Raw genomic sequence first — 27,652 nt, forward strand, 5'->3', positions numbered from 1 at the left:
AAAAAACATAATTTTTATTTTTTTTACTGTTTTTAACTTGAACCTTAAGCGAAATATAAAGTTCTAAACATGTCAGTGTTGACATTTTTTTAAACTTTTAAACCGGTAAAAAATGACCTTGAAAAGTAAACTAAAAAGCTTCCGGTTTATTTGTATGAGTTACATGACGCATTATATTACTATGTTAATTATAATAATTTTATGCTTCGTATATAAAGTGTTAAAGTTTTCTTTATACCGCAGAATGTGCGATTTCTCAAACCATCGTTTAAACAAACGCTAAAACACATTGCTTGAGTAGTCCAATTTTCTCCGGGCAATTTTCTCCGTGACAATAAGCTGTTAAACGGAACAGATTTAGGATATATTTAGACAAAAACTAGTTTGGCTGGTTCACCTTTTCAAAAAATTACCTTTTTTTTTGACACAACTTAAGGCGAACAGATTTTTGTTAAATTTATGCTTTTCTTATATTGCTTGATACTTAACGTCAAAATTGAGGGGGGAGGGGGGGGGGAAATGGGTAATATCCCTTGAACAATATAGGTCAAACTGCATTTTCATATCTCATTTTGCAAATAAATGATTTTGATTTAGCTAAAATATCGGTATATTAGTTTGAATGAAAATTTGCTGAAATTTTGGTTATTAAACAACTTTTGCGCGCATTCAAATTTTTTTATAAAAACCGTCTGCACTTCAGCAAAAGTAGGCGGTTTTGTTTTAGAGCAGAAAGATGTAGATAGAAAGATAGATAGAATAGAAAACTATAAATGATTGGAATTACAAAATCCATCATTAAAATATTTTGCCAAAAATCAAGTTTATCGTCCGAGTCATCGAAGAATCAGATGACTCGGATGATCAAATTAAATAATGCTGTGACATACTTTACAACTAATAAAATCTGAATCATGCTTGAACAATTTTTTTGTTATATACTTGTTAATAGTCTATACTTTCATATCATACTACTACCCAGTAATTTATACCTATACGACATATATATGTTAAAGTTAAAATGTGCTTTTCTACATAAAAGTGCTGCTATAAAGGTATCGATTTAAAACCAAAGAGTCTCTGAACAATGTGCCATAAAAGTCGTAGACCAAGTGTAGTTAGTAGTAATTTATTTTGGGGTGTAAAATAAAAGGTTTTGTTACACAAAACGTTTTATACACTGGTTTTACAAATGTTTGTCCCTTTTATCTATAGATTTGCAATTACATTTGCATTAAAATTATCCATCTGTATTAGAATTGTCCAGTGGAACTGTAGGCGAATTTCCATTGATTTCAAAATACTTTGAATCATTAAAAACATATTTACTTCTAGAAAATAAATTCGTAACAGTGCGGAAATTAATAAATGGTTTCTTTTCCATTGTTGAAGCGTTTTTTGAAATAATTCTATGCCATCGAAATTTCTTTAGCGAAGGATTCTGCAAAAGGACGACGTAAAGATGCCATCTATTAAGAGCGCGAGTTTTTTGGATATTTTTCACTGTTGAATGAGTTTCGCTTAATGAATGAGAGCCTAAAATAAAATACATAGATATAATAAATTACGAAGATATAGTAAATAAAGTACATAAATATAATAAATAATGAAGTCCTTTAAAAAAAATTTAAAATCATTACACAATTTAAATTACATAGATGCTCCAAACTTTTGATTTTTAAACCTAATTATTAAATAATCAATTCAATAAACATAAAAAAAAAAAAATTTAAAATAAGAAATATTTTACCATATAAATCAGAATCATCTTTTAAAAACTTTCTTTCATTAGCTTCTAATAAAAGTCGCACAAAACATTGTAACACCGGGTTAGTATGATAATGCTCAAGAAGTATATAACCAATGTATGACATGTAACCTGAAATAATAACTGCTCTTTTCAATAAGGAAAAAAAATAATAAAAAAATATAAAATAATTAAATGCACTAATCATTACCTTTATCCCAGTTTTCAAACGATCTCGGTAGTGAGCTTTTCTGTATTCTTTGATAAAACAAAACTCCCAAAATAAGACCATATATAATACGAAGGAATGATGAAAATATCCCAATAAAGATGTTAAAATAAAACAAAAAAAATGCAGCCCCGTGAAAGATCCTCCTAAAATAGATAAAATTAATTAAACTATAAACTAAAAGACATAAACCTTTATTGTGTTTTATTGATGTTTTATACAGCTTATAACATTGAAAACATAAAACGCGTTTAAAATAAAACGTGTTTACCGTCAGTGTGAATACCGTGTATACCGTCAGTATAATACGCATAAATCTTTTATTATTTAGTGTACGGACGAGACGAGGCAAGACAGAATAAGACATAGAAAACAAAGGCCAGGATTTGGCGGCAGCCATATATAACCATATATAAGTGGCTTTAACTTTGAAAAAAACAGAAAAGAAAAAAAAAAACACAACCTTTCACTCTTAACTTTTATAATTTTATTTATGAAATTTTCATGACCAAAAGAGCTAAAGACCATTTTTTACTTGATTATCACCGAGTCAGACAGATTCTTTTAAAAATCGTTTCTTTAACCACTTTAACAAGTTCTATAACCAACATAAAAAATGACTTAAGTGTCAATAACTATAAAACACAAAAAAACCATCATTATCACTCTAAACCTATCATTCATTAATATATGTGGCCTTTGAAGTAACTTTTCTTCTGTTGAGTCTTATCTCTTGCAAAGTTCTCGAGACCTACTTGCTCTACTTTAATGCTCATCACACTGAATGTCTTGGTTCTAGTGTCAGTGACTCTGTACGAGTTAACGCAAATAATTTTTGCATTTCTCAATCTCTAACACAAAGAGTCAACTTTCCAACTCGCTTTCCAGACAATCCGAATCATTTACCTTCTCTACTTATTTTATATCTTGTTTCTGATACTAATCAGTGCTCAGTTTCTCCACATTCACCTTTAGGTGCTTCTGATCATGGTTTGATATCTCTAAAACTATTATCTCACTCTTCTTCAGCATCAGAATCCCCCTATCATCATACCTTCTTACAACTACCTTAAAGCTGACTGGGACTCTTTCTGTGATTTTCTTCAGTGATGGCCCATGAGTAGAAATCTTTCATCTTCTTGCTGACAAATGTGCTTCTTATGTAACACCTTGGATTCAGTCTGGAATTAAATCTTTTATTTCCACTGAATGATTCCAAGTCAAGCCTCACTCTTCTCCATGGTTTTCTTCTCATTGTGCTGCTGCAATTTCTAATCAAAACCATTACTTCCATATCTATCAGCAAAACAATTCTCCAGAAAAAAGATGTCTGTTTACTATTGCTAGAAACCATTGTAAAAAGGTTTTCTCAGGTCACAAAATCGTATACTTCATCTCAAAAATAAGGCTGAATTGTTTAGAACTTTTGATCAATCTCATCTTTTGATTCCACTAATCACATCCTACCTAATATATATATATATATATATATATATATATATATATATATATATATATATATATATATAATGGAAATTCTGGAGAGCGATCTGACTCAACTTACTAATGTCCCATAAGTCTTCTTCTTATCATAGGCAAAATTTTTAAGTCTTCTCCATAGACTTTCTTCTTATGGTGTATCAGGTAACATCTTTAAGACTATTGAATCTTCCTTACCATTCGTAGTATAAAAGTTGTACTCAATGGACAGCACTCTTCATCATTTTCTGTAACTTCCTCAAGAAATCGTTAGCTCCATACTTTTTATTTTACATTGACGATCTCCCAGAAATTCTCACACCTAATTGTTTGTTGATGATACTATCATTTAATCTTGTCTTGATAAGAAGCCAATGCTTTCTGATTAAGTGTTGGCTTCTTATCAAGACAAGAATAAATGGAGGGACCTTTTTTATTGGAGGGGGAATATGAGCTTGAAAAAAATCTCACTTCTGCTATAGCATGGGGCTCTTAGTGGCTGGCGAACTTTAACTCAGATTAAACTCAATTTTTTTTTAGCTAATTAATATTCAACAATCTAGATCTTCCTATATTTATGAACACAATTGTAATAGATGAATCATCTATCTTTCGCCTTCTAGAATTAACTCTTACTTTCGATCTTTTTTGGAAATTGCAAAATTAGCATCCATTGCAAAATAAGCATCTGCTAAGGTTGCATCTTTTTATCATACTCACCACTTTCTTACTCTGGATTCTATTCTTTATCTCTATAAAACTCAAATCGGTCCTTGAATTGAATACTGTTACCATATCTAAAGCGTACCTTCAAATGATTCTCCTTTCTCTTTTAAACAACGTGCAAAAACATAGTTGGAATTCAATCATTTGTCACATCGTCGTAATGTTGCTTCTCTTACTCTTTTCTTTAAATGCTATAGGTGCTGCTCTAAGAAGCTTGCATTTCTTGTGCCCAAGGTTGCAAAATAAACCTTTTTTTTAAAAAAAGCCATGTTTAGTCAACTTTTTCATTTAAAAAAAATTTATAAAATATAATTAGTAAATTATATTTTCTATTAACATTACTGCTGCAATTCATCCACCAATGCATTATTATTATGTGATATGTTTTCACCTTTTTATTTTAATATAGTTCATTCATTATAAACACTTTATGCTTTTTGTTGCTTTTTTTGTGTTATGTTTTTATTTGTTACGTATTTTTTTGTATCTGATGATGAGGTTTTGTATTTAATAATAACGGTCATAATATTATTGCTTGATCTTAATTATATAATTGTTAATCATTTTTATTATGTTAATCATTATAAAATTGTATCAGTTGTTTTGTTATTTTTATTGTTAATACTATTTTCTACTATATTACTGTTATTTTTATGTAAGCTTTATCATTGTTATTATATATTGTGTTATTATATATTATCACATATTATTTTAACTGTATTATTAAGATTATTAGGTGTATTTTATATTTTTATTGTATTTTTTTTTTCAAATATGTTAACTTATGTTTTGTATTATTTAATAATATTGTTGTGGTTGATTTTTTTTTTTTGTTTATTTTATTTAGGTGTCACTCCTTTGATTAGTTTTTAACTATATAAGTGACACCTAACCTGATTTGTAAAATTATAATTAAATTTGTAGTTTTTAAAATTTGGTTAAATAAATGAATAAATTATTTAATGTTCTAAGTACTCTAAAAATTCTAAACTCATCTAAATTTTTTCTTTGAACATCAGTCCTTTGGAATTCGCTTCCTTCATCTTGTTTTCTTAATTCATATAATTTGTAATCTTTTAAGCTGTCTGTTAATCGTTATCTTGCTCTATGAACTTCATCTTTTCTATTCCAGTAACTTCCAACTCTAATAGTGGTTGCTTGCAACCTTGTTGGAAGTGAAGATGTTAAAAAAAGAAGAAGATTGAGTTACTTAATTCAACCTGAATATTAGGGGTCTGCTCCTCAGAGATGAACTGATCTTACACTAATAGATTCTACACATAATAAAACAGATGAATATGCTAAGTTAATAGGAGGTAAAGACAATTATTCTTTAAATAATATGACTACAATACTTGAAAAGTTTTCTGAAACAAGCAAATACCCACTACCTTCATAAATACAATGAACATATACATACCTAGCACCACGACACCGAATCATCTGAAACAAAATCCGGATTCAGCTCTGGGAAAATTGTCTCAGCATGACCTAAATCACACTAATTTAATAAACCAAAGAATAATAAAACCTCAAAAATTATCAAAAATGTTTAAAAAAATTAAATCCTAATTAAAGGAATTAGCTAGTACTACATAGCAAATGAATAATTCCAAACAGATTACAAAAGGATGTTAACATACCATGTTAAAAGAAATTTTATCTTGATAAAAAGTCTTGAATAACTGTGTGAAACCTAAATCCCATTTACAATTATAGGCTCCATTTATTAAGACCAATGGACAGAGACAAAAGTCACCCTTTATTCAAGAAAAAAAAAAAATTGAAGGAAAATAATGGCAGGCCAGTTAACTACAGGCCTGAATACGTCCAAGCGATGCTCTGATTTATAAACTCATTTCTATTTTTGTCATGTGGTAAGTGGACATATTTAAAGTAAGGCATCTATTTGAAAAATATGTTTTTCATGCTCAAATGTTTGTGTATAGTAGAAACTTTGGGGTGACAGCAATTTATTGCAACATAACTTTGCAATTGGCCATAACAATTTTCGTGTTACTTTTACTGAAAATTGTCTCTGTACAACAACCATTAAACACAGTAAACCATGCAGAAAAGGTTTAATAGTTATTGTCAATAAAGCGGTATTTGCGTAACACTTTGAAGCCATTCCTTAGCTTGAATAGTGTTTTTTCCCATTAAAAAGATTTTAAAACAACACATTGCTGCAAATCAATTGTTTCTATAACAATAAAAAAAGTGTCATTTAATCTAATTATATTACACTCAACTGACTTGTTGATTCAAATGATTAGTTATTCAATTAACTTGATATTTCAATTAATTATATAATATAAATATCAGGAATAAAATTCAAGATTACTAAATACCTATTGTCAACAGCCAACATATCTTTTTCAATCAATAAAATGAACCTAGCAAGTAATCTTTGAAGAAGTATAATAATATATCCAATTAAAATTGTAGGCCTGAAAAAAATATTATTTGCATGCATTTACTTTGCACAAAAACAAGTAAAAATTACTATTAATATACAAAATATATATCTTGTTTAAATTTGTATCATCTACAAATATATAACTTGTTTAAATTTGTAACACCTACAAATATGTATATCTGTTAAAAGAAAATATCTGTTTAAAGATTTGCTATATTTTAATAAAAATAAATAAATTTTTACAATCATTAAAATTAACAAACATAACAATTTTTTATTATTTTATAATAAATATATTTCACTTTAAAAAGAAATGAATTCACACATTAAAATTAAAAATTTCCACTATCAATAATAATTTTCATTATTAATATTAATTAGTATTGTTATAAAAAGAATTCACAAACAAAAAAAAAAAATACAAAAATGAATTTTTATTACCAAAGTAAGATAATTTGCTTTAGAAGAAATGAGTTTTCCTTATATACAATCGGAAGGAATATTTGTGTGGTAATGATCATTAGAATAACAAAAAACAGTATAAATATGACAACGAAACCTAAATAATTAGAAACAATATTAATTATAAAAAACAATACTACATAAGCATTGAAAATAAATCTAAAACTTACCCCATACTGAATAAGCAACCTGGTACCCTGCAAAATTCATGCTTGCAACCTAAATTAGAGTTTGCTTATATAAGAATGTGTGGTGTGTGTATATATATTTAAATTTATACATATATATATATACATATATATACACACACACACACATATATATATAAATATATATATATATAAATATATATATATATATAAATATATATATATATATAAATATATATATATATATATATATATATATATATATATATATATATATATATATATATATATATATATATATATATATATATATATATATGTATATATGTACTGTGCATTAAAAAAAAAAACGCATTAAGATTTTGTTGCTTAAAGCTTATTTATTGTAAAATAGAAACTAATAAAATAAAACAAATGTATAAAAAAAGAAAGTATAAAATTAAATCATAAAATAGAAACTAAAGAAAATTTTGAACTTTGTTTTTATTTATTTGCAAGAAAAGTGTGCATATCGAATGACATACTAAAACATATGATTTGTATATATAAACAAACAATTGTAAATTTAAATCCTGTAAAAAGAACTTTTATTATTTATTAGTTTAAAATTACTTTCATCATTAAAAATTACTTGCTTCCGCTTTTCAATCACCACCCAAACCTTAATCTTGTGAGCCAATCTCTGACTGTCAGCATGGGTTTTTAACATAAATAAATGTTTATATAAAAATATTTAAATAATTCAGATAAATTGTTCAAAACATAAAAGCACAGTCAAATATTTAGTTCTCTTTTTTTCAAACATAAAAAAGTAACAACATTTGTTAAAGAATCTAGAAGAAAAAAAAAAAATTTACAATATTCAATAACAAGTTCACTTTTTGTTTTTTATTAAATTAGTTTTATTATTTTTTAATTTTGATTTATCAAAAGATTATAAAAAATATACTAAAATGTTGATTAGAGTCCTAACGGGTGATGCGGAAGTTATCGGACAAAATAAAAACGTCAATAACTTATTTATAAATAAAAAAACAAACTACTATTATATTTTTTTTAAATAAAGCATTTATCTTTTAATAAAAATATATTATTTTTTATATGAAAAAACACCACCATCTGCAATTGATCTCAATTTTGCTCTGACGCCTTTCATATGTGACTGTAAAAAGTTTAAATCAATTTTTTGTGGTTTTAGTTTAATGCAATCAATCAAAACTTGTTGAAGCTTGCCAATCTCCCTCGTAAACCTTTTGTACCAAATGTCCCCAAAAATTTTCAATTGGTTGTGCTTGAGGCACATTTGGGGGATTGGATTCTTTATCAACGTAATAGACAAATTGGTCCATCCAATTTAGAGAATCTTTAGAATAATGAGAACTTGCTAAATCTGGCCAAAATAAATAGTTAAAGTCTCCATGATACTTGTGAATAAATGGAAGAAGTCGTTTTTCTAAACATTCATTAATATAGATTGATGAATTGATCGCTACAGCCTTGGAAGTGTGAAACAATGGCTCAGACATACCACGGTCAGATATGGCTATCCACATTAATAATTTTTTTGGAAATTTCTCTTTTCCTATAAAACGAACACTTTCTGGGCATGTCTTTTTATTGTTTGTGTAGTATCCAGAATTTCCAGGCATGTTGTCCCCTGCAAAACAAAAGTATTTTTCTTCATCGATGACTAGAAGCGATTTTGTGTTATAGAGTTGGTTAACTAGTTTCCTGCTTCTTTTCTTTGCCTTTATTTGTTGTTCTATAGTGTATTTTGGAGTCTTTTCACGTTTTCTATATTTAATATTCATTTTTTTTAACTGACAACCAATTGTCGATTGATTTACACCGAATTTAATACCTATTTTTCTCTGACTGACCCCTTTTCGATTGTTGACAAGTCTCGTTAATTCGGCTTTCTTTTCTCTAGTCCAGGATGTCGGACGAGCAGGGTGCTTTCTATCAGAAAAAGATTGAACAGTTTCAAGTCTTTTTAGGTTATCATATATTGTACTTCAAGCAAATCCTTCTTTTTCAAAATAATTTACGATTTTTTTTATTTTTATATTAGGTTTATTTACAAAAAACATTTTTAGTCGCTTACGAAAAGATTCTCGTTCAGCTGCATTTAACCTCATTTTAAATAATTGTGTTTCAAATAATAAAGTTTATATTTTATAGAATGTTTATGCCTACGCATAAAACCACAAAAACTAATTATTATGCTCAAATAATGAAATTAGGATTTGTCCGATAACTTCCGCATCACCAGTTAATGGTCTTTATTTATATATACATAATATGTATATGTAATATAATAATATAAATATAATAAATAAAGACCACATAATACTAATATATAAATAAAAACCACACAAAAAATGAAGCACCTTTATTATATTTTAAGTTTTAAGAAAGTAATTTCTGGCAATTAATAAAAATCTGCAAATACAGCAATGAAAAAAATAAACAGAAATGAACACAGCATTTATTAAGGAAGCTGAATGTATAAAATATGTACTATATAAAACCTTTTCATAATTTTTTTGGAATTTTCTTATATATATAAATATAAAAAATCAAGAGCAGAAAACATTATTTGGTTTTATCATTTTAGATAAATGCAAATATAATTGTTGTCAAAATTTTTTTACATTTATTTAATAAAAACATTCCAAAAGATAATTTCACAAATGTTATTTATAATACAAAAATGTAAAGAAATTCATAAAATTTTAAAAGCTAAAATTGTCCAAACATCTGCAATTATTATTAGTTTAAACAAAAATTAAACTTAATCTAATATTATTCCCTCACACTGTAATTGCTGACAAATTTATTCATGCTCACTTGATGCAAAATGTTCAAGTAAAAAGATATTTAAATATGCAATGTCAAAGTATGTTAATATAGATACAATACTACAATGTGAAGAAAAAAACATTTAAAGATTGATGATACAAACATAAACTTAATTATCTTTATGAATTTAATGTTGCTTTTAGATTTTTAATTTATTATTATTAATTTTTTATTAATAGTTTGATAAAATAAGAACTTAAGAAAGTAATCAAGAAATATGTGAACTTTATTATTTAAGTATAAAATTAGGAATAAGTTGAAGTAATTTATTAAAACCTCTCTAGCATTAACCTGTTTCTCAGATCAGGACCAAGTCCTTTTATTGTGATGCTGCTACTAAAAAGATTAACGATATTTTTTTATTTAAGGTTTACAAGCTCATAATCAAAGTTTTCTGTGCCTTAAGGAAGTTGATACAGCAAAAGTGCCTTACCTGCCCAACATAAGATAGTTTAATGACTGAGACAAGTTTATATATATATAAAAAGAAATTATTAATCTCAAAGCAACAACTCTTACAATTAATGCTTAATGTTTACCATTATCTTATGTCATTTTTTCTTTTTAAAAAAAAATAAAATAGCTATTTAAAAAAGATTTTTTCTGAACTGTCTAAGTTTAAAAAAATCCCTTTCTTTGACTTTTAACATTAGTCTAATCTTTTAAATTGTTTATTTCATTACTTCATTTTATTTTTCTTTTTATTTACTTTTCTGCTTCATTGTAAGTTTTGTTATATAAAAGCTTAAAGAATGAAACATTTATTTTGTTTTTGCTTTGTTCGCTTTTTTTTAGCTGTTTTTATTTTCGATTCATTATTATTGATTTTTTATTATTATTTTATAAAAAATGATAACTAAAGAATGTAATAAAGCAAATGAAGTTAATATTGATTTGTATCTAAAGTTAAAAAAAATACTAAATCAAAATCTATCTTTATTAAAAAAGTGCAAATCAAAATTTTATCTAGATTTGCACTTTGCAATTTAATTAACTAGCTACATACTGCAACCGCAGTATGCAGCTAGTTAACGATTTTTTGTTTTTCAAATATAGAGTTCCTAAGAAGTTGCATTTAAGCATTTTATTATGGAGTTTGCAGTTTATATATGATTGTTCATTTAAATTTAATTTAAGTATTATATTTTAATAACATCTAACTAACTTAAGTATATGAAGTAAAATAAAAAAAAAAAACTAACTTTTAAACTAACATTTATTTTATCAAATATATTAGAAACATATTTGAAAGTAGAATAAAACTTTATATTTAAAATAAATTTTAGATTATATAAAGATTTGTTAAAGACATCTTAAATGTTTGTACTAAATTATTTTTAAAACTACTTCTTTTTATAAAACCATTCAAAACAATAACATAATTTATATATTAGCAATAATTCGAGACCACTCATCATTAGACAAATAAACTAAATATTTTTACAAATAACTTTTATTTGTAAAAATATTTATTTTATTTTATATTTTATGTTATATTTCAAAATATTTAATTTAAAAAAGTTTCAAATAACTTGTTAAAAAAATTAATATTGTATTGACATAAATTTTTGATCTGAATAAAATTGCACTATTGTTTTCAAAAAACCTGAGTTTAAATATTAACTGCTATTCAACTTCATTCCAATAAATTTGGTGAACCAGTCTGTCAGTATTGTAACTCTAAAGCTTGCCTGATTTTTCTTTCTAATTTATTAGAAGTCAATGCTAAAACTTTCAGAAACAGTCCAGTAAATGCTTCCCTGACAAACTTTGTTATGGTTAAATACACCATAATGACTCCATTTTCTGTCATGAATCAAACTTTGGTGTTGTAAAAACCTAGAGGATATTTTCTAACCAATTTCACCAACATAAGATTCCCCCAACTACAATTTAGTTTGAAAACACCTGGTTTGCTGAAGCATGGCAATGCATTTATCATTGTTTGGTTTTATTAGTTGTTAATATTGTTTCTAAAAAAGAATTCGAGAACAGCTCCAAATTTTGGTAAAAATATTTAGTTTAATAACCTTATGATAGAACTATCTAGTGTTCTTGAAACATTTTAAAAAGGTAAAAATTTATGTTGTATATAAAAAGATTTGATTTGTGACTTGTTTAACTTTAATAATTTATCAAAATAAAAGCATTAACATCAATCAATTTATCTATTACCTTTACTAATATATTTTATTTCTTTTTTGAGAATACATTTGAATCTTCATTATTTTATCAAAGTTGTCTTAATCATTGTTTTGATGAAGCAATTGAGAGGATAATATTTTTTAGTATTTGATTTATTTATTATGTAGCTGAAATTAATAGAGGATTGGGTATTTTTTTTGCAGATATTTTTCTTAATTTTAGGCTTATTGGAACTAACACTCATTGGAACTAAAGCTCATTAAAACTAATAGTTGTTGGAAAAACTAAATTAAAACTTATAGTTGGCTCAATAAAATTATTGGAAATTTCATTAAATCATTGGAATCAGATTGAGTATGAATCTTACTATAAGTAGTAGTATAGATATTAGTCCAACATATAAATAAAACATATAATATTAGTTAATAAACAGTTTATCTTAACTTAAAAGTATTGTAATGTTAACATTATTTCTGATGATATTGATTTTTAATCATTAAACAAAGTTTCATTTACTACCATAGCTGATAATATTAACTCAATAGTGTGAGGAATTCGTTTTATTTTATTAGGTGAATGATTTGAATCAGAATGAACATACATAAGTTGGTTTTTAGGTTTACAATACGGTTGATAGGAACTGTTAATCAGGTTCAATATAATAACTGTTAATCAGGTTAGGTTAATATATTACTCTATTATTTAATAATATTGAGCACTCTCATACGCACAAGAGTATTATATATATATATATATATATATATTATGTATATATATATATATATATATACAGACACATATATATATATACACATATATATATGTATATATATATATATATACATAAATATATAATATATATATATATATATATATATATATATATATATGTATATATATATATTATATATATATGTATATATATATATACATATATATATGTGTATATATATATGTGTCTGTATATATATACATATATATTTATATATATATATATATATATATATATATATATATATATATTTATATATATATATACATATATATATATATATATATATATATATATATATATATATATATATATATATATGTTTAAAATATATATATATATATATATATATATATATATATATATATATGTAAATTATGTTAGTGTATATTACAAATAGAGTGCTCAATGTTCTTAAAGAACAGAGCAATAATTAATTAGTAAAAAACACTTATCTAACTTTTATCTTCGACTTGAAGTTTCACCATTGCTGGATCATCAGAAATATATATATATATATATATATATATATATATATATATATATACATATATATATATATATATATATATATATATATGCGGTAGTGGTGTAGTGGTAAGAGCGCTCGCTTTGCGTGCGAGAGGTTCGGAGTTCGACTCCCACCACGTCCCTGGAAGTACCGCGCTCAACTTAGTTTATCCGCGCAGCGGACTTGCTTGTCAAGGTTTGTGTTTCGGATTAAAGAGTTGCGAGAGGGTTGCACCACGAATAAAAAAAAAAAAAAGTAACCTCCCCGATTGTAGTGGCCCCCTCGGGCCTTAAGGAAGGTGAATTATCAAAAAAAAAAATATATATATATATATATATATATATATATATATATATATATATATATATATATATATATATATATATATATATATATATATATATATATATATTACTCATAATATAACATATTTATGTTTTTCAATTTTATTTGTTTTACTTTAATTTTTTATTGTTTTATTAAATGTAGAGTGTACATACACGGACTGAAGTAGATAGAACATGTGAGAAGTGTATATACATGGACCGAATTAGGTAGACACGGTTTGTAGATTTTGGGTCCTAACATCAATGAAATACCCTATGAAAATCCTATTATTTGGTAATAGTACATGTCTATGGGAGTCCGAATTGAGGTGTTTTGAAATCCCTCATTAACATCCAAATGGAAATTTGTATCTCTAAGTATTTATAAACTAAATTCGGACTTTGTCAGTGCTAATTTCATACAGTAAACATGCTCTATGAAAAAAATTAATAAAATAAGAAATGTTGCCAATCAAATATTTAAGTTTTCTTATTTTTATAGCTTTTTTCAAAATTTGATTTATTACGTTGGTTCAAGAGCATTTTTGAAAGCTCGAATCTTGTGTCCGTATCCAGAGTTTTTTCCGGAAGAGGCAGTTGTACAAAACAAAGAAAATTGATACAAGGTTTTTGTGAATATACTTGTTAAGTTTGAAGATGCCAACATTTGCAAAGACCCATGAAGAATGCAGAAAATCTGTTTGTGTCATTTGCATGAAAAAAGGTGACGAAGAGCTGACCGAAAACTACAAATCAAAAATCCTTCAACAAATCCAGAAAGATCTTGATTTCAATGATGAGAGAGTGCCTTTAGCAACTTGTATCTCATGCCAATCTCAGATTGGAAAGCTTTGTGATGGGAAAACAACCATTGTGCCAAAACTTTACTACTTGGAAACAATTTTAATCAAACCTGCAACTCGTTTTTCAATGTTTGTGAGTATTTACTCTGCCAAATTGCCTAGCTCAAGGGAAAAGAAATGCATCCATTCAGCAAATTCCAAGACTCAGAGCCCAAACTCCCACAGCAGGCTTCTCAAAGTGCTGAAAAACTTTGCACGAAGTGCTTGTCAATTATTGGACGTGGGCTTCCTCACAACTGCACTTTAGGAACTGGCCATGAAAATCTGAGGAAAATTGCAGCTGCAGATCCAGTAGTAGCAGAGGAAGTTGCATCAGCAGTTTTGGCTTCTAAAAGTGCCTCTCCAAATGGAACCATCAGGCTTAGTCAATCAAGTGAAAAGATGTTGTCTATGAGAAGAGGTATGCTGTGCTAATTTGATATTGTTAATTTAATTTAAAAAAACCTTCCAACTTGTCAATCAAATATTTTAATAGGGCTGAATAGGGAGAGGCAAAATTAAAGTAAATTAAAAATGCTCTTTCAATATTCTTAATTAATTCCAATTTAATTTACTTAAAAAATATTCTTATAATATTTTGTGCTAAATGAAATTCTCAAATCTTTATCTAGTTTAATCACTTGATTGATTTTGAACTTTCTATTTTTTTTGTTTAGGTCATCAGCTCAGCAACTCTTTAAAGAACCTCTTACAATGGAAAATATGGTTTAAATACAGCAGAATACTGGATTGTCCAACAATGCAATGCAAAAACTTGGCTCAGCCCTGAATCAAATTAGTCCTGTAAGATTGGTGGAGCCAAGTTTCCCTCTAAAGTTTGCTCAAGCTGGCCAAAAGGTTCATGATCAGTTTATTGTCATCAGCATAACTCTGGCGGAAAATAAGGAATCATGACAGGTGTTTCATTGCCAAAGTCTCAGCAGTCTCAGTGAAGCCTTTATATCAGCTTGAAAATTAACAGAATCTGCCATTTTGAAGTTGGGAATTGATGGAGGAGGCTCTTTTCTGAAAGTATGCTTCACTCACATTGCTTTGGAGGAGGATGAAATGCCGCCAAACAGCCATGTTCAGAAAACTATCAAACTGATGCCTCAACCCTCAACCAAAGCAACAAGTGTAAAGCAACAAGTGTAAAGCAACAAATCCTGATAGCACCTGCACAAAACACTTCAGAGAGCTCCCATAATGTGAAGGCTATTTTGAATCTCATTTAAATGCAAGAAAAATATCAGAAAGATTCTCTCATCATTTCTTGTCATCTCAAGCTAGCAAACATTTTATATGGAATACAGTCTCACAGCAGCAAGCATCCATGTTGTTGGTGTGATGCCTCATCACCAAATCTCTAAAACTGCGGCCACCTGAGAACTTTTGGTGAGATCAGAAGACCACATTCCGAATTCATCAGAGCAAGAGGAGATTTGAGAAAATCAAAGGACTTCAAAAATGTTGTTCACTTGCCAGTACTCGATTTTCCAGATGACAAGCTAGTCCTTGAGGCTATCCCACTCATGGAGCTTCATTTGCTACTTAGTGTGGTAAATCACTTGATCAAAACTCTTTGTGATCTTTGACCCAACTGCTCCAAGAAAAAGGAGCAGTTGGAAAATTCCAACTGCTTTAAGAAAAAGAAAATTTTGCTCAAGCTCATGGCTTCATTAAAACACTTACGCTATTCAAGGATGTTGTGACTTCTTGCTTTGGCCAGAATTTGGACCCTGACTACGAATCCAAGATTGCTCAATTCCAACAGAGCTACATTAAACCGATTTCAGTTACCCCTAAAGTACATGCAGTGTTTTTCCATGTGCCTCAGTTCATCAAGACAAAAAAATAGGATTGGGCCACTTCAGTGAGCAGGCAACAGAAGCCTTGCACTCGAACTTCAAGGTTCATTGGGATAGGTACAAATGAGATTCTTCCCACCCTGATTATGCCAAGCATCTCCTGAAATGTGTACCTGAGTATAATAGCATGAAAATCTAAACTCTGCACTAGAAAGATTTTTTAAATAATTTATTTCAGAAAAAAAAGTTTGAAACACTTGCTTTCCCATGTGTCTTTTCTTGAAGAGTATTCGAATCAATTATCAGAAAGAAAATTATTATTTATCTCTTAAGTGAAGTCTTGTTGAAAATAAATGAATAAAAATAAAAGGTCCCTATTTTTACAGATCTAGATATCATGTCATGATATTATCATGATATTTTGGTCTTAAAAGCTATCCATAGCTTATATGAAAGGAACACTTTTGGATAAAAACTTAAATGTCAAATAAGTCCGTTGGATTTTAATACAGGATTTTGAAATTACTCATTTTGTGCTACAATTAGTATACACAATTACCACCTAAAAGGATTCTCATAGGGTATTTCATTGATATTAGAACTCCAAATCTACAAACCGTGTAGAACTTGTAAGGAGTTTAGCTACATTAATTGAAATAGATAGAGCATGTGAGGAGTGTATATACATTGACTGCAAATGGTAGAATATGCGAGTGTACATACATAGACTGAAATAGGTAGAACATGAGTAGAGTGGCGCTATATCAACTCAGGGTTTTGGCTAGGGCAGTCAGTCATTTTATTAGAAAAAAATAATAAAATTTCTGGTCTTGTTTTTAATTTTTTTTTTTGTCAGCAAATTATGAAAAAACCTTTATTTAACCTCTACGGGTTGTGTATATATATAAATTTTAATTACCTATATTGCTATGATATCATTTTGCAATGCTTTGTTTGTTACAATATATTGCTCATTATGCGTTTGTCATTTCATTGTATTGCTTGTTATGCTCTTGCCATTAATTTTTATATTTTTTAAATTAAAACTTATTTTTTTTACTTAAAACTTTTTTGTTAAGTTTCAGATCGGAATTTAGAAAAGTAATATAAATATTTCATAACTTGAAATAAAACAACATTCGCTATAATGTTTTAAAATATGGTTTTCACCAAGTTAGTAATCTTAGGACAGATCAAGATATTGACCAAAATATTATTATTTATAAACCCGATTGAGGACAAAAATTTTAGAATGTGGCAACATGACAATGATCTTTTCTTGCAAGATTTAATGTTTAATTGTTAAATTAAATTTGATAAACATTCAACAAAAAGTGGTAGGTGGAAATTGTTACACAAGTAATGTTATATTTTCTAATGTTCTTAATTTATAGTATTTAAATTTTTTTATCTAGCAAACTTATAACCTGCAAATTACAACCACATGTTTTATTATAACTTTAGTTATTTTTTGTACTTCAGAATTATTTTATTGCCATGTTATTAAATGTTTATGTTTTTTGAGTTTGATATTTTTGTTTTTCTAATTTGTACAAGTCTTCATATGATCTCATGATGCCTGTTATTAATGTTGTGTCTCAATAAAAATGCTCATCTTGAGCAAATTTAAACTGCATCAGGCTACTGTCTTGTAAAAGGCTTCTTAAGCAAAAACTTTAAGTGTAAGCAGAAATGTTCTATTGACCAGCCTTCTCTTTTTCTTATATTAGGCTGGCGTTGATACAAACCTGTGTTAAATTGTTTTCTGATGAATGCTGGATCTTTTTAACTCATGGGTTATTGCTTGTGCCTCCTTGTTGATCAAAGGCTTTCGATAGTCTGACTTGCTGGTCTTCTCTAAACTTACTTCATATGGTGTATCTGAAATAGTTTTTGCTATTACTAAATCATCTGTCTTCTAATCTCAGTCATCAAGAAGCTCTTGAAGGCTAACATTTTCTTCTAACTATTGTCTTATAACTATAGTCTCACTACTATAGTCTTTATTATTGTTCAATAATTTTAATAAAACTTTTTAAAAATTGTATTCTTATTTTTTAGTTTCTTAGTTGCTAGTTTTTCTGTACAAAGCAAAAAAAAAAAAAGATACAAACAGCATAAAAAATAGTAGAAAAACTTGTATAGATAAAAATATTGAATATAACTAAAAGATCCCAAAGTGCCAAAACGAGTTGTGTTCATATTAAAGAGAATCATAAACAAAAAATGTTAAGGCTAAATTTTTTTGAGTAAAACAAAATTATAAATGTATAAACCAAGAAAAACTAACTTTGTTGTTTTACTTGAAGCTCGCCATCTCCATGTCAGCCAGTTGCTTTAAATCTTAGACTTAATAATTTAGACTTAGAATCTACAGACTTAATAATTTGTTCATTCATTTTTTTCTTCTAGTTTATCTAAGTCATTTATCGCTATGATGTTTTTGTTCTCCTATCGAAATGACATTTTACAAATTCTTAAATCAAAAAAAAAAAAAAAAAAATTTGGTAAATGGCATCATTTATTGGAGATATTTGCCGAATTCTTTAATCTTTAGTTAAATAATATTTATAGATTTTACACTTAATAAATTTACAGACAGCTTTTTATTAATTAAAGCAATATTGTTTTATGGCAATAATTCAAGACAGATGGCGATTAAAATTGTCAATATGTTGACAGCACGCATCTGTCAATCGCCATCTGTCAATGTGTTGCAGCACGCATTAAAAAACATGTTATACTTAATATTTCCCAATTTACGTTGCATTTGGCAAGTATTTTACATTAAAACATGTCTCTTAACATTACAAATCAAAAAACTACAAAAATTGACAGTAACAAGTTTTTCATAAAAATATTTCAATTTTAAAATTGACTTGATAATGCTACACTTTTTTGCAACCTATAGCAATACTTATATATTGTCCAATTTTTAAAATAAATTAAAATAAGCAATACATGTTTTACAGAATAAATTTCATTAAATATATTCTTGCATGATAAGAATTTTGAGAATAAAGCATGTACACGAAATAAATATGAAAGTAGAAAAACAACTAAAAAAAAAAACTCTTTTTTATTTCAAACCAAGTAATAACTTTAATACAATAATATAAGATTAAACGTAAAAAAAAATTCAAATTATTCCTGTGGGAATCTAATAAAATTTCGAGCTTTTGCTTTGGTGGTACCTACAAGCTTGCACGCAGAACAAAAATTAAAACCTATATGATGCTTTTTTAAATGATATTTTGATATCTTTAATGTTTCTGTTAAGTTTTTTGTTTTTTTTATTTTTCTTTAAATAGTATCCCAGTACTTTTCAATAACTCAATTCTGGGCAATTTGGAGGATTTTCTGTTTGATTTTTCACATTATTTTTTTATACCATTCCCTAGCTAGTTTACAATAATGACTTGAAGCTAAATCAGGCCAGAACACAGGTCTGTTATTATGTGATTTAATGAGTGGAAAAAGGCACTTTTGTAAACACTCTTTAACATATATTTGACCAGAAAGTGTGGATTGAGAAATATAAGGTGCTGATTTTTTCCGCAACTGCAAATAGATTGCCAAATCAAGGCTTTTTTTAGTGAACTTGTTTTGTGTATTAAAATTTCTTATCTGCTTTTCCTCTATATTTGGCAATATATTAGACAGCACCAGAAATTTGCTGATGATCGTATTTGATATAAGTTTCAACGTCTTCAATAATACAGAAATAATTAGAAACAAAATTGTCATACAATTTTCTGCAGCGGGTTCTTGAACTTTTTTGTTAAGTTTCAGATCGTTTCGGGCACTTTTTGTGCTTTGAAAGAATGAAAACCATGTTTATTTCGAACTTTTACAACAGAGCTATGAGAAATTCCATAAATTTTGCGCATTCCTTTAGTGAAAAGCTTGGGTTAATATTAAAACTGTTAACCAGTTTTTTAACTAGTTTTATATCTTTAAAACCCTCCTTTCTTTCACCACCATATTTGCCTTTGATCCATTTTGTTTAAAAAAAACGTTGAATTACACAACTAACCGTGTAAGGATGTATTTTGCAACGCTTTTGCTATAGAATTGTAGCTACTATTGGGATTTTCCATACATTTGTGCAAATTTTTTTCTCTTATGACTTCTTCTTTTGTCATTTTTAAAACTAATTTTAAGTTAAATCGAAAAACTAACACATTTTTTTGAAACCACAATGCGTTGAAAACAAAATACAAAACAATTAAAAACATTTAAATATAACCACTGAAAAAAAATGACATACTTATTCTTTCACATTTATTTCATGTACACACTTTACTTGTACCGGATGAAAAGTTTTATGCTGTTAATTAAACTTTCATAACATTAAATAATACAAAATAATTTTTTAACAGAATCTTAATAAGGATAGTAATCATTTAATAACAATAAATATAACACAAAAATAGTTTATAGCAATAAACAAGCTTAAAATATGTGAAATATCTTATTCATATTGTTAATGTAAACTTTACAAAATTTAGAAAATAAAATAACTGAAGAAATTCTATAGTAATTTATGATTAAAAAAATAATAAGCTTTTATATAATAGTAAGTAACTAGACAAATTCTTTAATAATCTATAATGAAAAAAATATGAAAGAAAAATTTCTATAATTTTACGAAAAAAAGAATTTTTAGATTTCTTATAAAAGTTTTACAATTACATAATATACTAAAACTCTTTGGAATTATACGTGCTTGAATAAAGTCTGTAGATTGCGGCACAAAATTTAAAGACGTAAAGCAACTGGCTAACATGGAGATGGAAAACTAACATGGAGACAACTTGCCTCAGCACTTTAGGATCCCTTTAAGAATGCCTAAGAATATGACAGAAACATGCATAAATTCAACATGTTTAGTCATCCTATCAGACTAATTGTAAGACCTCAGGACCATCATACAATACTGACAATTTCAAAATCCTGGTAGAAGATTTCAATTTAATATTTAAATTGAAGATTTAACTTAATATATTTAAACTTCATTTTAATAAACTTAAATATTTTTACATAATACCTAAAAATATAGCTTTGTATTAAAAACATTTTTTGAATTAAGTAAACCAGTAAAACAAACAAAAAAAAAAAAAAAAAAAAAAAAAAGAGTCAAAAATAACATACCATAACATTAATAGGCGAGACCAAGTTGTGTTTATTTATAGTAGCAGGCAAAAATGACCAGTCACCTTTTCTCAAGCATAAAATGTGAAATCTAAAATTACAAAACTAAAACTGTGCATAAAATAACACTAAAACATTAAAAAATAAATAAAAATTTACAAATTTTGAAACAACTGAAAAAAAAATAAAATTCAATTAAAGTACATAATACATAATGTAAAAAATATAATACATAAATACATATACAATAAAAATACATAAAATATTAAACTTAAATTAGTGGTTGCTTGCAGCCTTGTTGGAAGCAAAGTTGATTAAAAAGAAAACAAAAACAAACAAAAAAAACATAAATACATATACAATAAAATACATAAAATATTATATACAAATTTCACTTTTCTATAAACAAAAATAAAATAAAAAGAATATAAATATGTACAATGTATAAAACATATAAAAATATATAAAGCATAAAAAATATAATATAAAGTTTATACCATACTGCAGTGTACCCAAGAGGTGCTTGGGAAATAAGTAACCTCTTATTTTATTTTAACAAATAATCGTAAATTAACAAAAATGTGTTAATTAAAAAAGCAATTGAGTCAAGTAGTCAAAAATGTAATTAGAAACCTTGCGGTATTATTGTGTTTCTGTTATATTTGTATATTGTATTACATACCATGTTCTGTTAAAATGATTCTATCATTAAAAAGATTTCTTATCTACTTGTTTTTCGATTGATAAACTTTCAATTATTGACTTTGATTGTTTTTTCTTTACACAACTGAAGAAAACATGGGGAAACAGACAAAAATATTATAAGTATAGATAAAAATTAAACCAGGTGTAAAACATGCATAGGCTGCTGAGATTTGCTTACTTTTTATTTGACTTTTTAAGACATCTTTTAAGATCAAAATAAAATTGTAAAACTTTATTTAAATAATAATATAAAAAAATAGGGTTTTAATGGAAGAGGATATGCTGCATTTTGAATAAGCAAAAGAAAAATAACAACAGATGTGTAGTGCTTCTCTAAAAGTTGAGTAAAAATAATGCACAACTTGGGAAAAGTGTTTAATAAGATGCACCAACAAAAGTTAAAATGGCCTGGACATGTAAAGTGTAAAGATGAATTGATTTAGAATTTGATAATATTTAGGGGTATAATAGGGGTATATAATTAGAATATAAGGGGGTGAAATGCAGAAATTTAAATCTAAATAATTTTAAAAAACACATTTTATAAATAATTTTAAATTTAACAAAAAAAAAACCATTTAATATAAATTATTTCCCACAAAATTGGTCATACAAAAATTAATTCTCACATTATAACTTTTTACCTGTACCAAAATAAGGAGTTCACCATAACAAAGAAAAATAAACTAACAGAAATCAAAGTAGCAATCCATATTGAAACTAAAATTAAAATAATTTTTGAAAATTATTGAATTTATCTAATATTTAAGAGTTTTTGACTTGAATTTTTTATAAAAAATTTTAAAATCTTATATCATTTATCAAGTTACACTTTTAAAATCTAAAACTTATTTAAAACCTATTTATTTACCTTTCATGCAAATAACTATGCGCTTTGTGTATTCTAATGATATGCCAAGTGCCAGATGTAGAGTCTCTAAGACATCATTATTCAAAAGTCCTTCACTTTTACGATAACCAAATAGAAACTCAAATGACATGAAAACTCCGACCAACATCTGTAATCAATACCATGATTAGCTATTATCAACTATATTATTAAATATAAAACAATTTTCAGCATATTTTTTTTTTTTTTTTTTTTTTAAACATCTTCGCTTCCAACAAGGCTGCAAGCAGCCAATAATTAAAGTTGGAAGTTACTGTAAGAGAAAAGATGAAGATTGTAGAGCAAGATAACGATTGACGGACGATTTAAAAGATTGCAAATTATATGAATCAGGAAAGCAAGATGAAGGAAGCAAATTCCAAAGAATTGATGTTCGAGGAAAAAAACTAGATGAATAAGCGTTTTTGGAGCACTTAGGAACAGTCACAGAAAAAGAATGACACTTAATTGAATGACAAGTAACTCGAAAATGAATTTTAGTAGATGGCACAAGAGACGCTAGCTCTTTAGAGCAGTGCCCATTATAGTATTTGTAGAAAAGAGAAAGAGAAGCAACATTACGACGATGTGATAATGGTTGGATGTTGGCTGCAAGAGCAGGTCCAACTATGTTTACAATGCGTTTTTGCACCTTGTCTAAAAGAGAAAGGGCATCATTAGAAGATCCGCCCCAGATATGGCAACAGTATTCCATACAAGGCCGGATTTGGGATTTATAGAGATAGAGAATAGAATCCAGAGTAAGAAAGTGGCGAGCTCGATAAAGAGATGCAACCTTAGCAGATGCTAATTTTGCAACCGATTTGATATATGGTTTCCAAGAAAGATTGGAAGTAAGAGTTAATCCAAGAAGATGAAGAGTAGGTGACTCATCGAGTACATCACCGTTCATAAATATAGGAAGATCTAAATTATTGCGATAACGATTGGCTGAAAAAAATTGAGTTTTATCTGAATTAAAGTTCACCAACCACTGTGAGCCCCATGCTGTAGCAGAAGTGAGATCCTTTTCAAGCTCAAATGCCCCCTCCAAGCAATCAGAAGGTGTTGGTTTCTTATCACGACAAGAATAAATGGTAGTATCATCAGCAAACAATGCCACCTTAGATGTGAGAATATCTGGAAGATCGTTAATGTAAATTAAAAAAAGTATAGGGCCAAGGATAGAACCTTGAGGAACCCCTGAAGTTACAGAATAAGAAGAAGAGTGTTGTCCATCGAGGACAACTTTTATGCTACGATTGGAAAGGAAAGATTCAATGATCTTAAAGATGTTGCCGGATACACCATAAGAAGAAAGCTTATGGAGAAGACCAGCATGCCAAACTTTATCAAACGCTTTTGAAATGTCAAGAGCCATGGCCTTCACCTCTCCACCTTCATCTAATGCATGATAAAACCTGTCAGTTATTACTGTTAGCAAATCAGCTGTAGAACGAGAAGATCGAAATCCATATTGATGGTCAGAAAGTAAGTTATTAGATTCAAGATGAGAAATTAAGTGTTTGTTAATTAAAGATTCAAAAACCTTGCTTATGATAGGAAGAAGACTTATGGGACGGTAGTTAGACGAATCAGATCGCTCCCCAGAATTTTTGAAGATAGGGATAACAGATGCAGCTTTCCAGCAGGCTAGAAAACAAGACTCTGATAAGCACTTGTTGAATAGTTTTGAGAGTATAGACAACAGCTCCGGAGAACACTTCTGCAAGACAATAACAGGTATGTTGTCTGGGCCACAAGCTGTAGAAGAGTCTAGGCAGGAAATCACTTTAGATACAGATGCTGGAGTGATATGAATGTCAAGCAATGGATCAACCTGTTTGTTGGCAATATCAGGTAGAACGCAATTAGTGGAATTAAGAGATGATATTGATGAAAAGTTTTTAGCAAACAGTTCGGCTTTGTCTTTAGGTGAGGTGACAAAGTCTGAACCGTACAAGAGAGGTGGAATTATAGATTTGCCCTTATTATTGATATTATTAAAGATTCTCCAGAAGTCACGAGAGCCTAATTTTTGAGATGAGATACGAGATTTCATGACCTGAGAATAGCGGGTTTTGGCGTTAGACAAAACCTTTTTACAGTTGTTTCTAGCAGTAATAAACAGACGTCTGTTTTCTGGAGAATTGTTTTGCTGATAAATATGGAAGTAACGGTTTTGATTGGCAATCGCAGCAGCACAGTGTGAGGAAAACCATGGAGGAGAGTGAGGTTTGACCTGGAATCGTCGAGAGGGAATAAAAGATTCCATGCCTGCCTGAATCCACGAAGTTATGTAAGAAGCACATTTGTCGACAGGAAGTTGAAAGATTTCTACCCAAGGGCCATCACGAAGAAAATCACGGAAAGAATCCCAGTCAGCTTTACTGTAGTTGTAAGAGGTTCGAAAATAGGGGGATTCAGGTGATGAAGAAGAATGAGATATTAGTTTTAGAGAGATCAAACTGTGATCAGAAGCACCTAAGGGTGAATGTGGAGAAACTGAGCACTGACTAGGATCAGAAACAAGACATAAGGCAAGTAGAGAAGGTAAATGATTAGGGTTGTCAGGAAAGCGAGTTGGAAAGTTGACTATTTGAGTTAGGGATTGAGAAAGGCAAAAGTTGTGGGCTTTAATGCCTGCAGAGTCACTGACACTAGAGCCAAGCCATTCAGAGTGGTGAGCATTAAAGTCACCGACAACAACTATATTAGCTGATGGATAAAGAGAGAGGGCTTGGTCAATATGATCGGAAATAACATCAAAAAGAGTGCAGTCTTGAGATGAAGTAGAGCGATATAGAACAAAGAGAAAGGCAATAGAGTGAAGTGGTGCTAAACAAAAGCACATGAAAGAATAGTCTGTGGATTCAAACCTAGTTTCACGACAAACAGGTGAATTCTTACGAATGTAAATGCCCAGGCCAAGCATGTGACTATTGGAGTCTTTACGAATCAGAGGAAGATAACCATCAACACTAAGATCACAAGATGAGACAGTCGAACTCAAATTAGTTTCACAAAGAGCAAGTAGGTCTGGTGAACTTTGCAAGAGATAAGACTCAACAGAAGAAAAGTTACTTCAAAGACCACGAATATTAGTGAATGATAGGTTTAGAGAACTTGGTGATGATGATGGTTTTTTGTGTTTTATAGTTTTTGGTACTTTATTCATTTTTAAATTAGATTGAAGAACTTGACTCAAAGCATAGATAGTACTCAGTACACTGTTTAATAGCCCAAGCAATTGTCTCACTACTATTATTAGACCCTAAGCCATAACAAAGGGCTCCAAATGTGGCCTCCGCAATGCACACCAAAAGTACAAACAGGGACACCATCCATGCGCAACATGGCACTGTTAATACTTTGTCTATATTATAATATAAGTATTTGTCTATATTATAATATAAGTCTATATTAGTAAGAAGCATGGCATACTTATATTTATATAGCATACATATATTTGCAAACATAAAAGAACCTTTAGATCAGCAATCTGATGTTACACTAATTATGGGAGATTCAATACATACATTGACTGATATAGGGAGAACATGCAAGGGAGTTAGGCTGGGACAGTAATATTTTTTTAATCATTATTTCATTATTCTTTGTCTATTTTTTTCGTTTTGATAAATAATCATGTGGATTTATATATATATATATATATATATATATATATATATATATATATATATATATATATATATATATTCCTATAAAGTATGTATTAAACTTTCCGCTTTTGTATAAAATTGGTACTTAACTATTCTATGACATCTAACAAAACAAAGTTAAGATCAGATTTTACCAAAACCCATTAGTTTACTTAAGGAAACTAATTAAATTTATTGTTTTTTTAAAAAACCACAAAAGTGAAAAAGACTCAAATCTTTTAAAAAATTTTATTTTTTCAAAAATATAAACATTCAGAATGTTTTTGTTTTTATTTTTTTACTGTAAAATATATACGTGGAGTGTTGCTACATAGACTTATACACAGTTCACAAATATAGGTTTTAGGTATAAACTGATATGACCCTGGAAGTTTTAATGGATTTAGGTCATTAATATCATAGGTTTTAAGAATCTAACTTAAAAAAAATCTAATGAGTGGCGCTTTTTGAAAAAATTTAGTTTTAAAATTTGCAAAAATTTTATTGTATTTTTTAAAGATTTTTAATGGTTTTGTTTCTTTAATTAGTATTTAAATCAAAAATATGGTTGATAAAATAATACAATGTTTATTAGTTTTTATGTTACATATTACAATACTACAACATTTTAGTCTTAATCAATAAGAAAAAATCTTTTATTAATATATTATAACTTTGACAAGGTTCTTTGATTACAGGTTTGCATTACTAACACCTCTGCAATAGTTTTGCTTCTTGTCAAATATTTTTTGCTCATTTAGGAAA

General features: G+C 27.9%; 1 protein-coding gene across 2 annotated transcripts in view; it reads right to left on the reverse strand.

Moving 5' to 3' along the window:
• Nucleotides 1–1,113: 1,113 nt before the first annotated feature.
• LOC136090309 (stimulated by retinoic acid gene 6 protein-like) overlaps nucleotides 1,114–27,652 on the reverse strand; it is a 113,818-nt gene continuing 87,279 nt past the window's right edge. For both annotated transcript variants that reach the window (XM_065816729.1, XM_065816728.1), the window contains exons 12-20: nucleotides 23,208–23,355; nucleotides 22,981–23,056; nucleotides 21,632–21,722; nucleotides 7,233–7,281; nucleotides 7,042–7,159; nucleotides 6,533–6,631; nucleotides 1,959–2,122; nucleotides 1,751–1,879; nucleotides 1,114–1,536 (exon numbers count right to left, since the gene is read on the reverse strand). In XM_065816729.1, the coding sequence (XP_065672801.1) occupies nucleotides 1,241–1,536; nucleotides 1,751–1,879; nucleotides 1,959–2,122; nucleotides 6,533–6,631; nucleotides 7,042–7,159; nucleotides 7,233–7,281; nucleotides 21,632–21,722; nucleotides 22,981–23,056; nucleotides 23,208–23,355 (1,170 nt within the window). In that variant the 3' untranslated portion in view covers nucleotides 1,114–1,240. The remainder of the gene's footprint in view (nucleotides 1,537–1,750; nucleotides 1,880–1,958; nucleotides 2,123–6,532; nucleotides 6,632–7,041; nucleotides 7,160–7,232; nucleotides 7,282–21,631; nucleotides 21,723–22,980; nucleotides 23,057–23,207; nucleotides 23,356–27,652) is intronic.

This window comes from Hydra vulgaris, chromosome 13 (genome assembly GCF_038396675.1).
Source record: "Hydra vulgaris chromosome 13, alternate assembly HydraT2T_AEP".
Classification (NCBI taxonomy): domain Eukaryota; kingdom Metazoa; phylum Cnidaria; class Hydrozoa; order Anthoathecata; family Hydridae; genus Hydra; species Hydra vulgaris.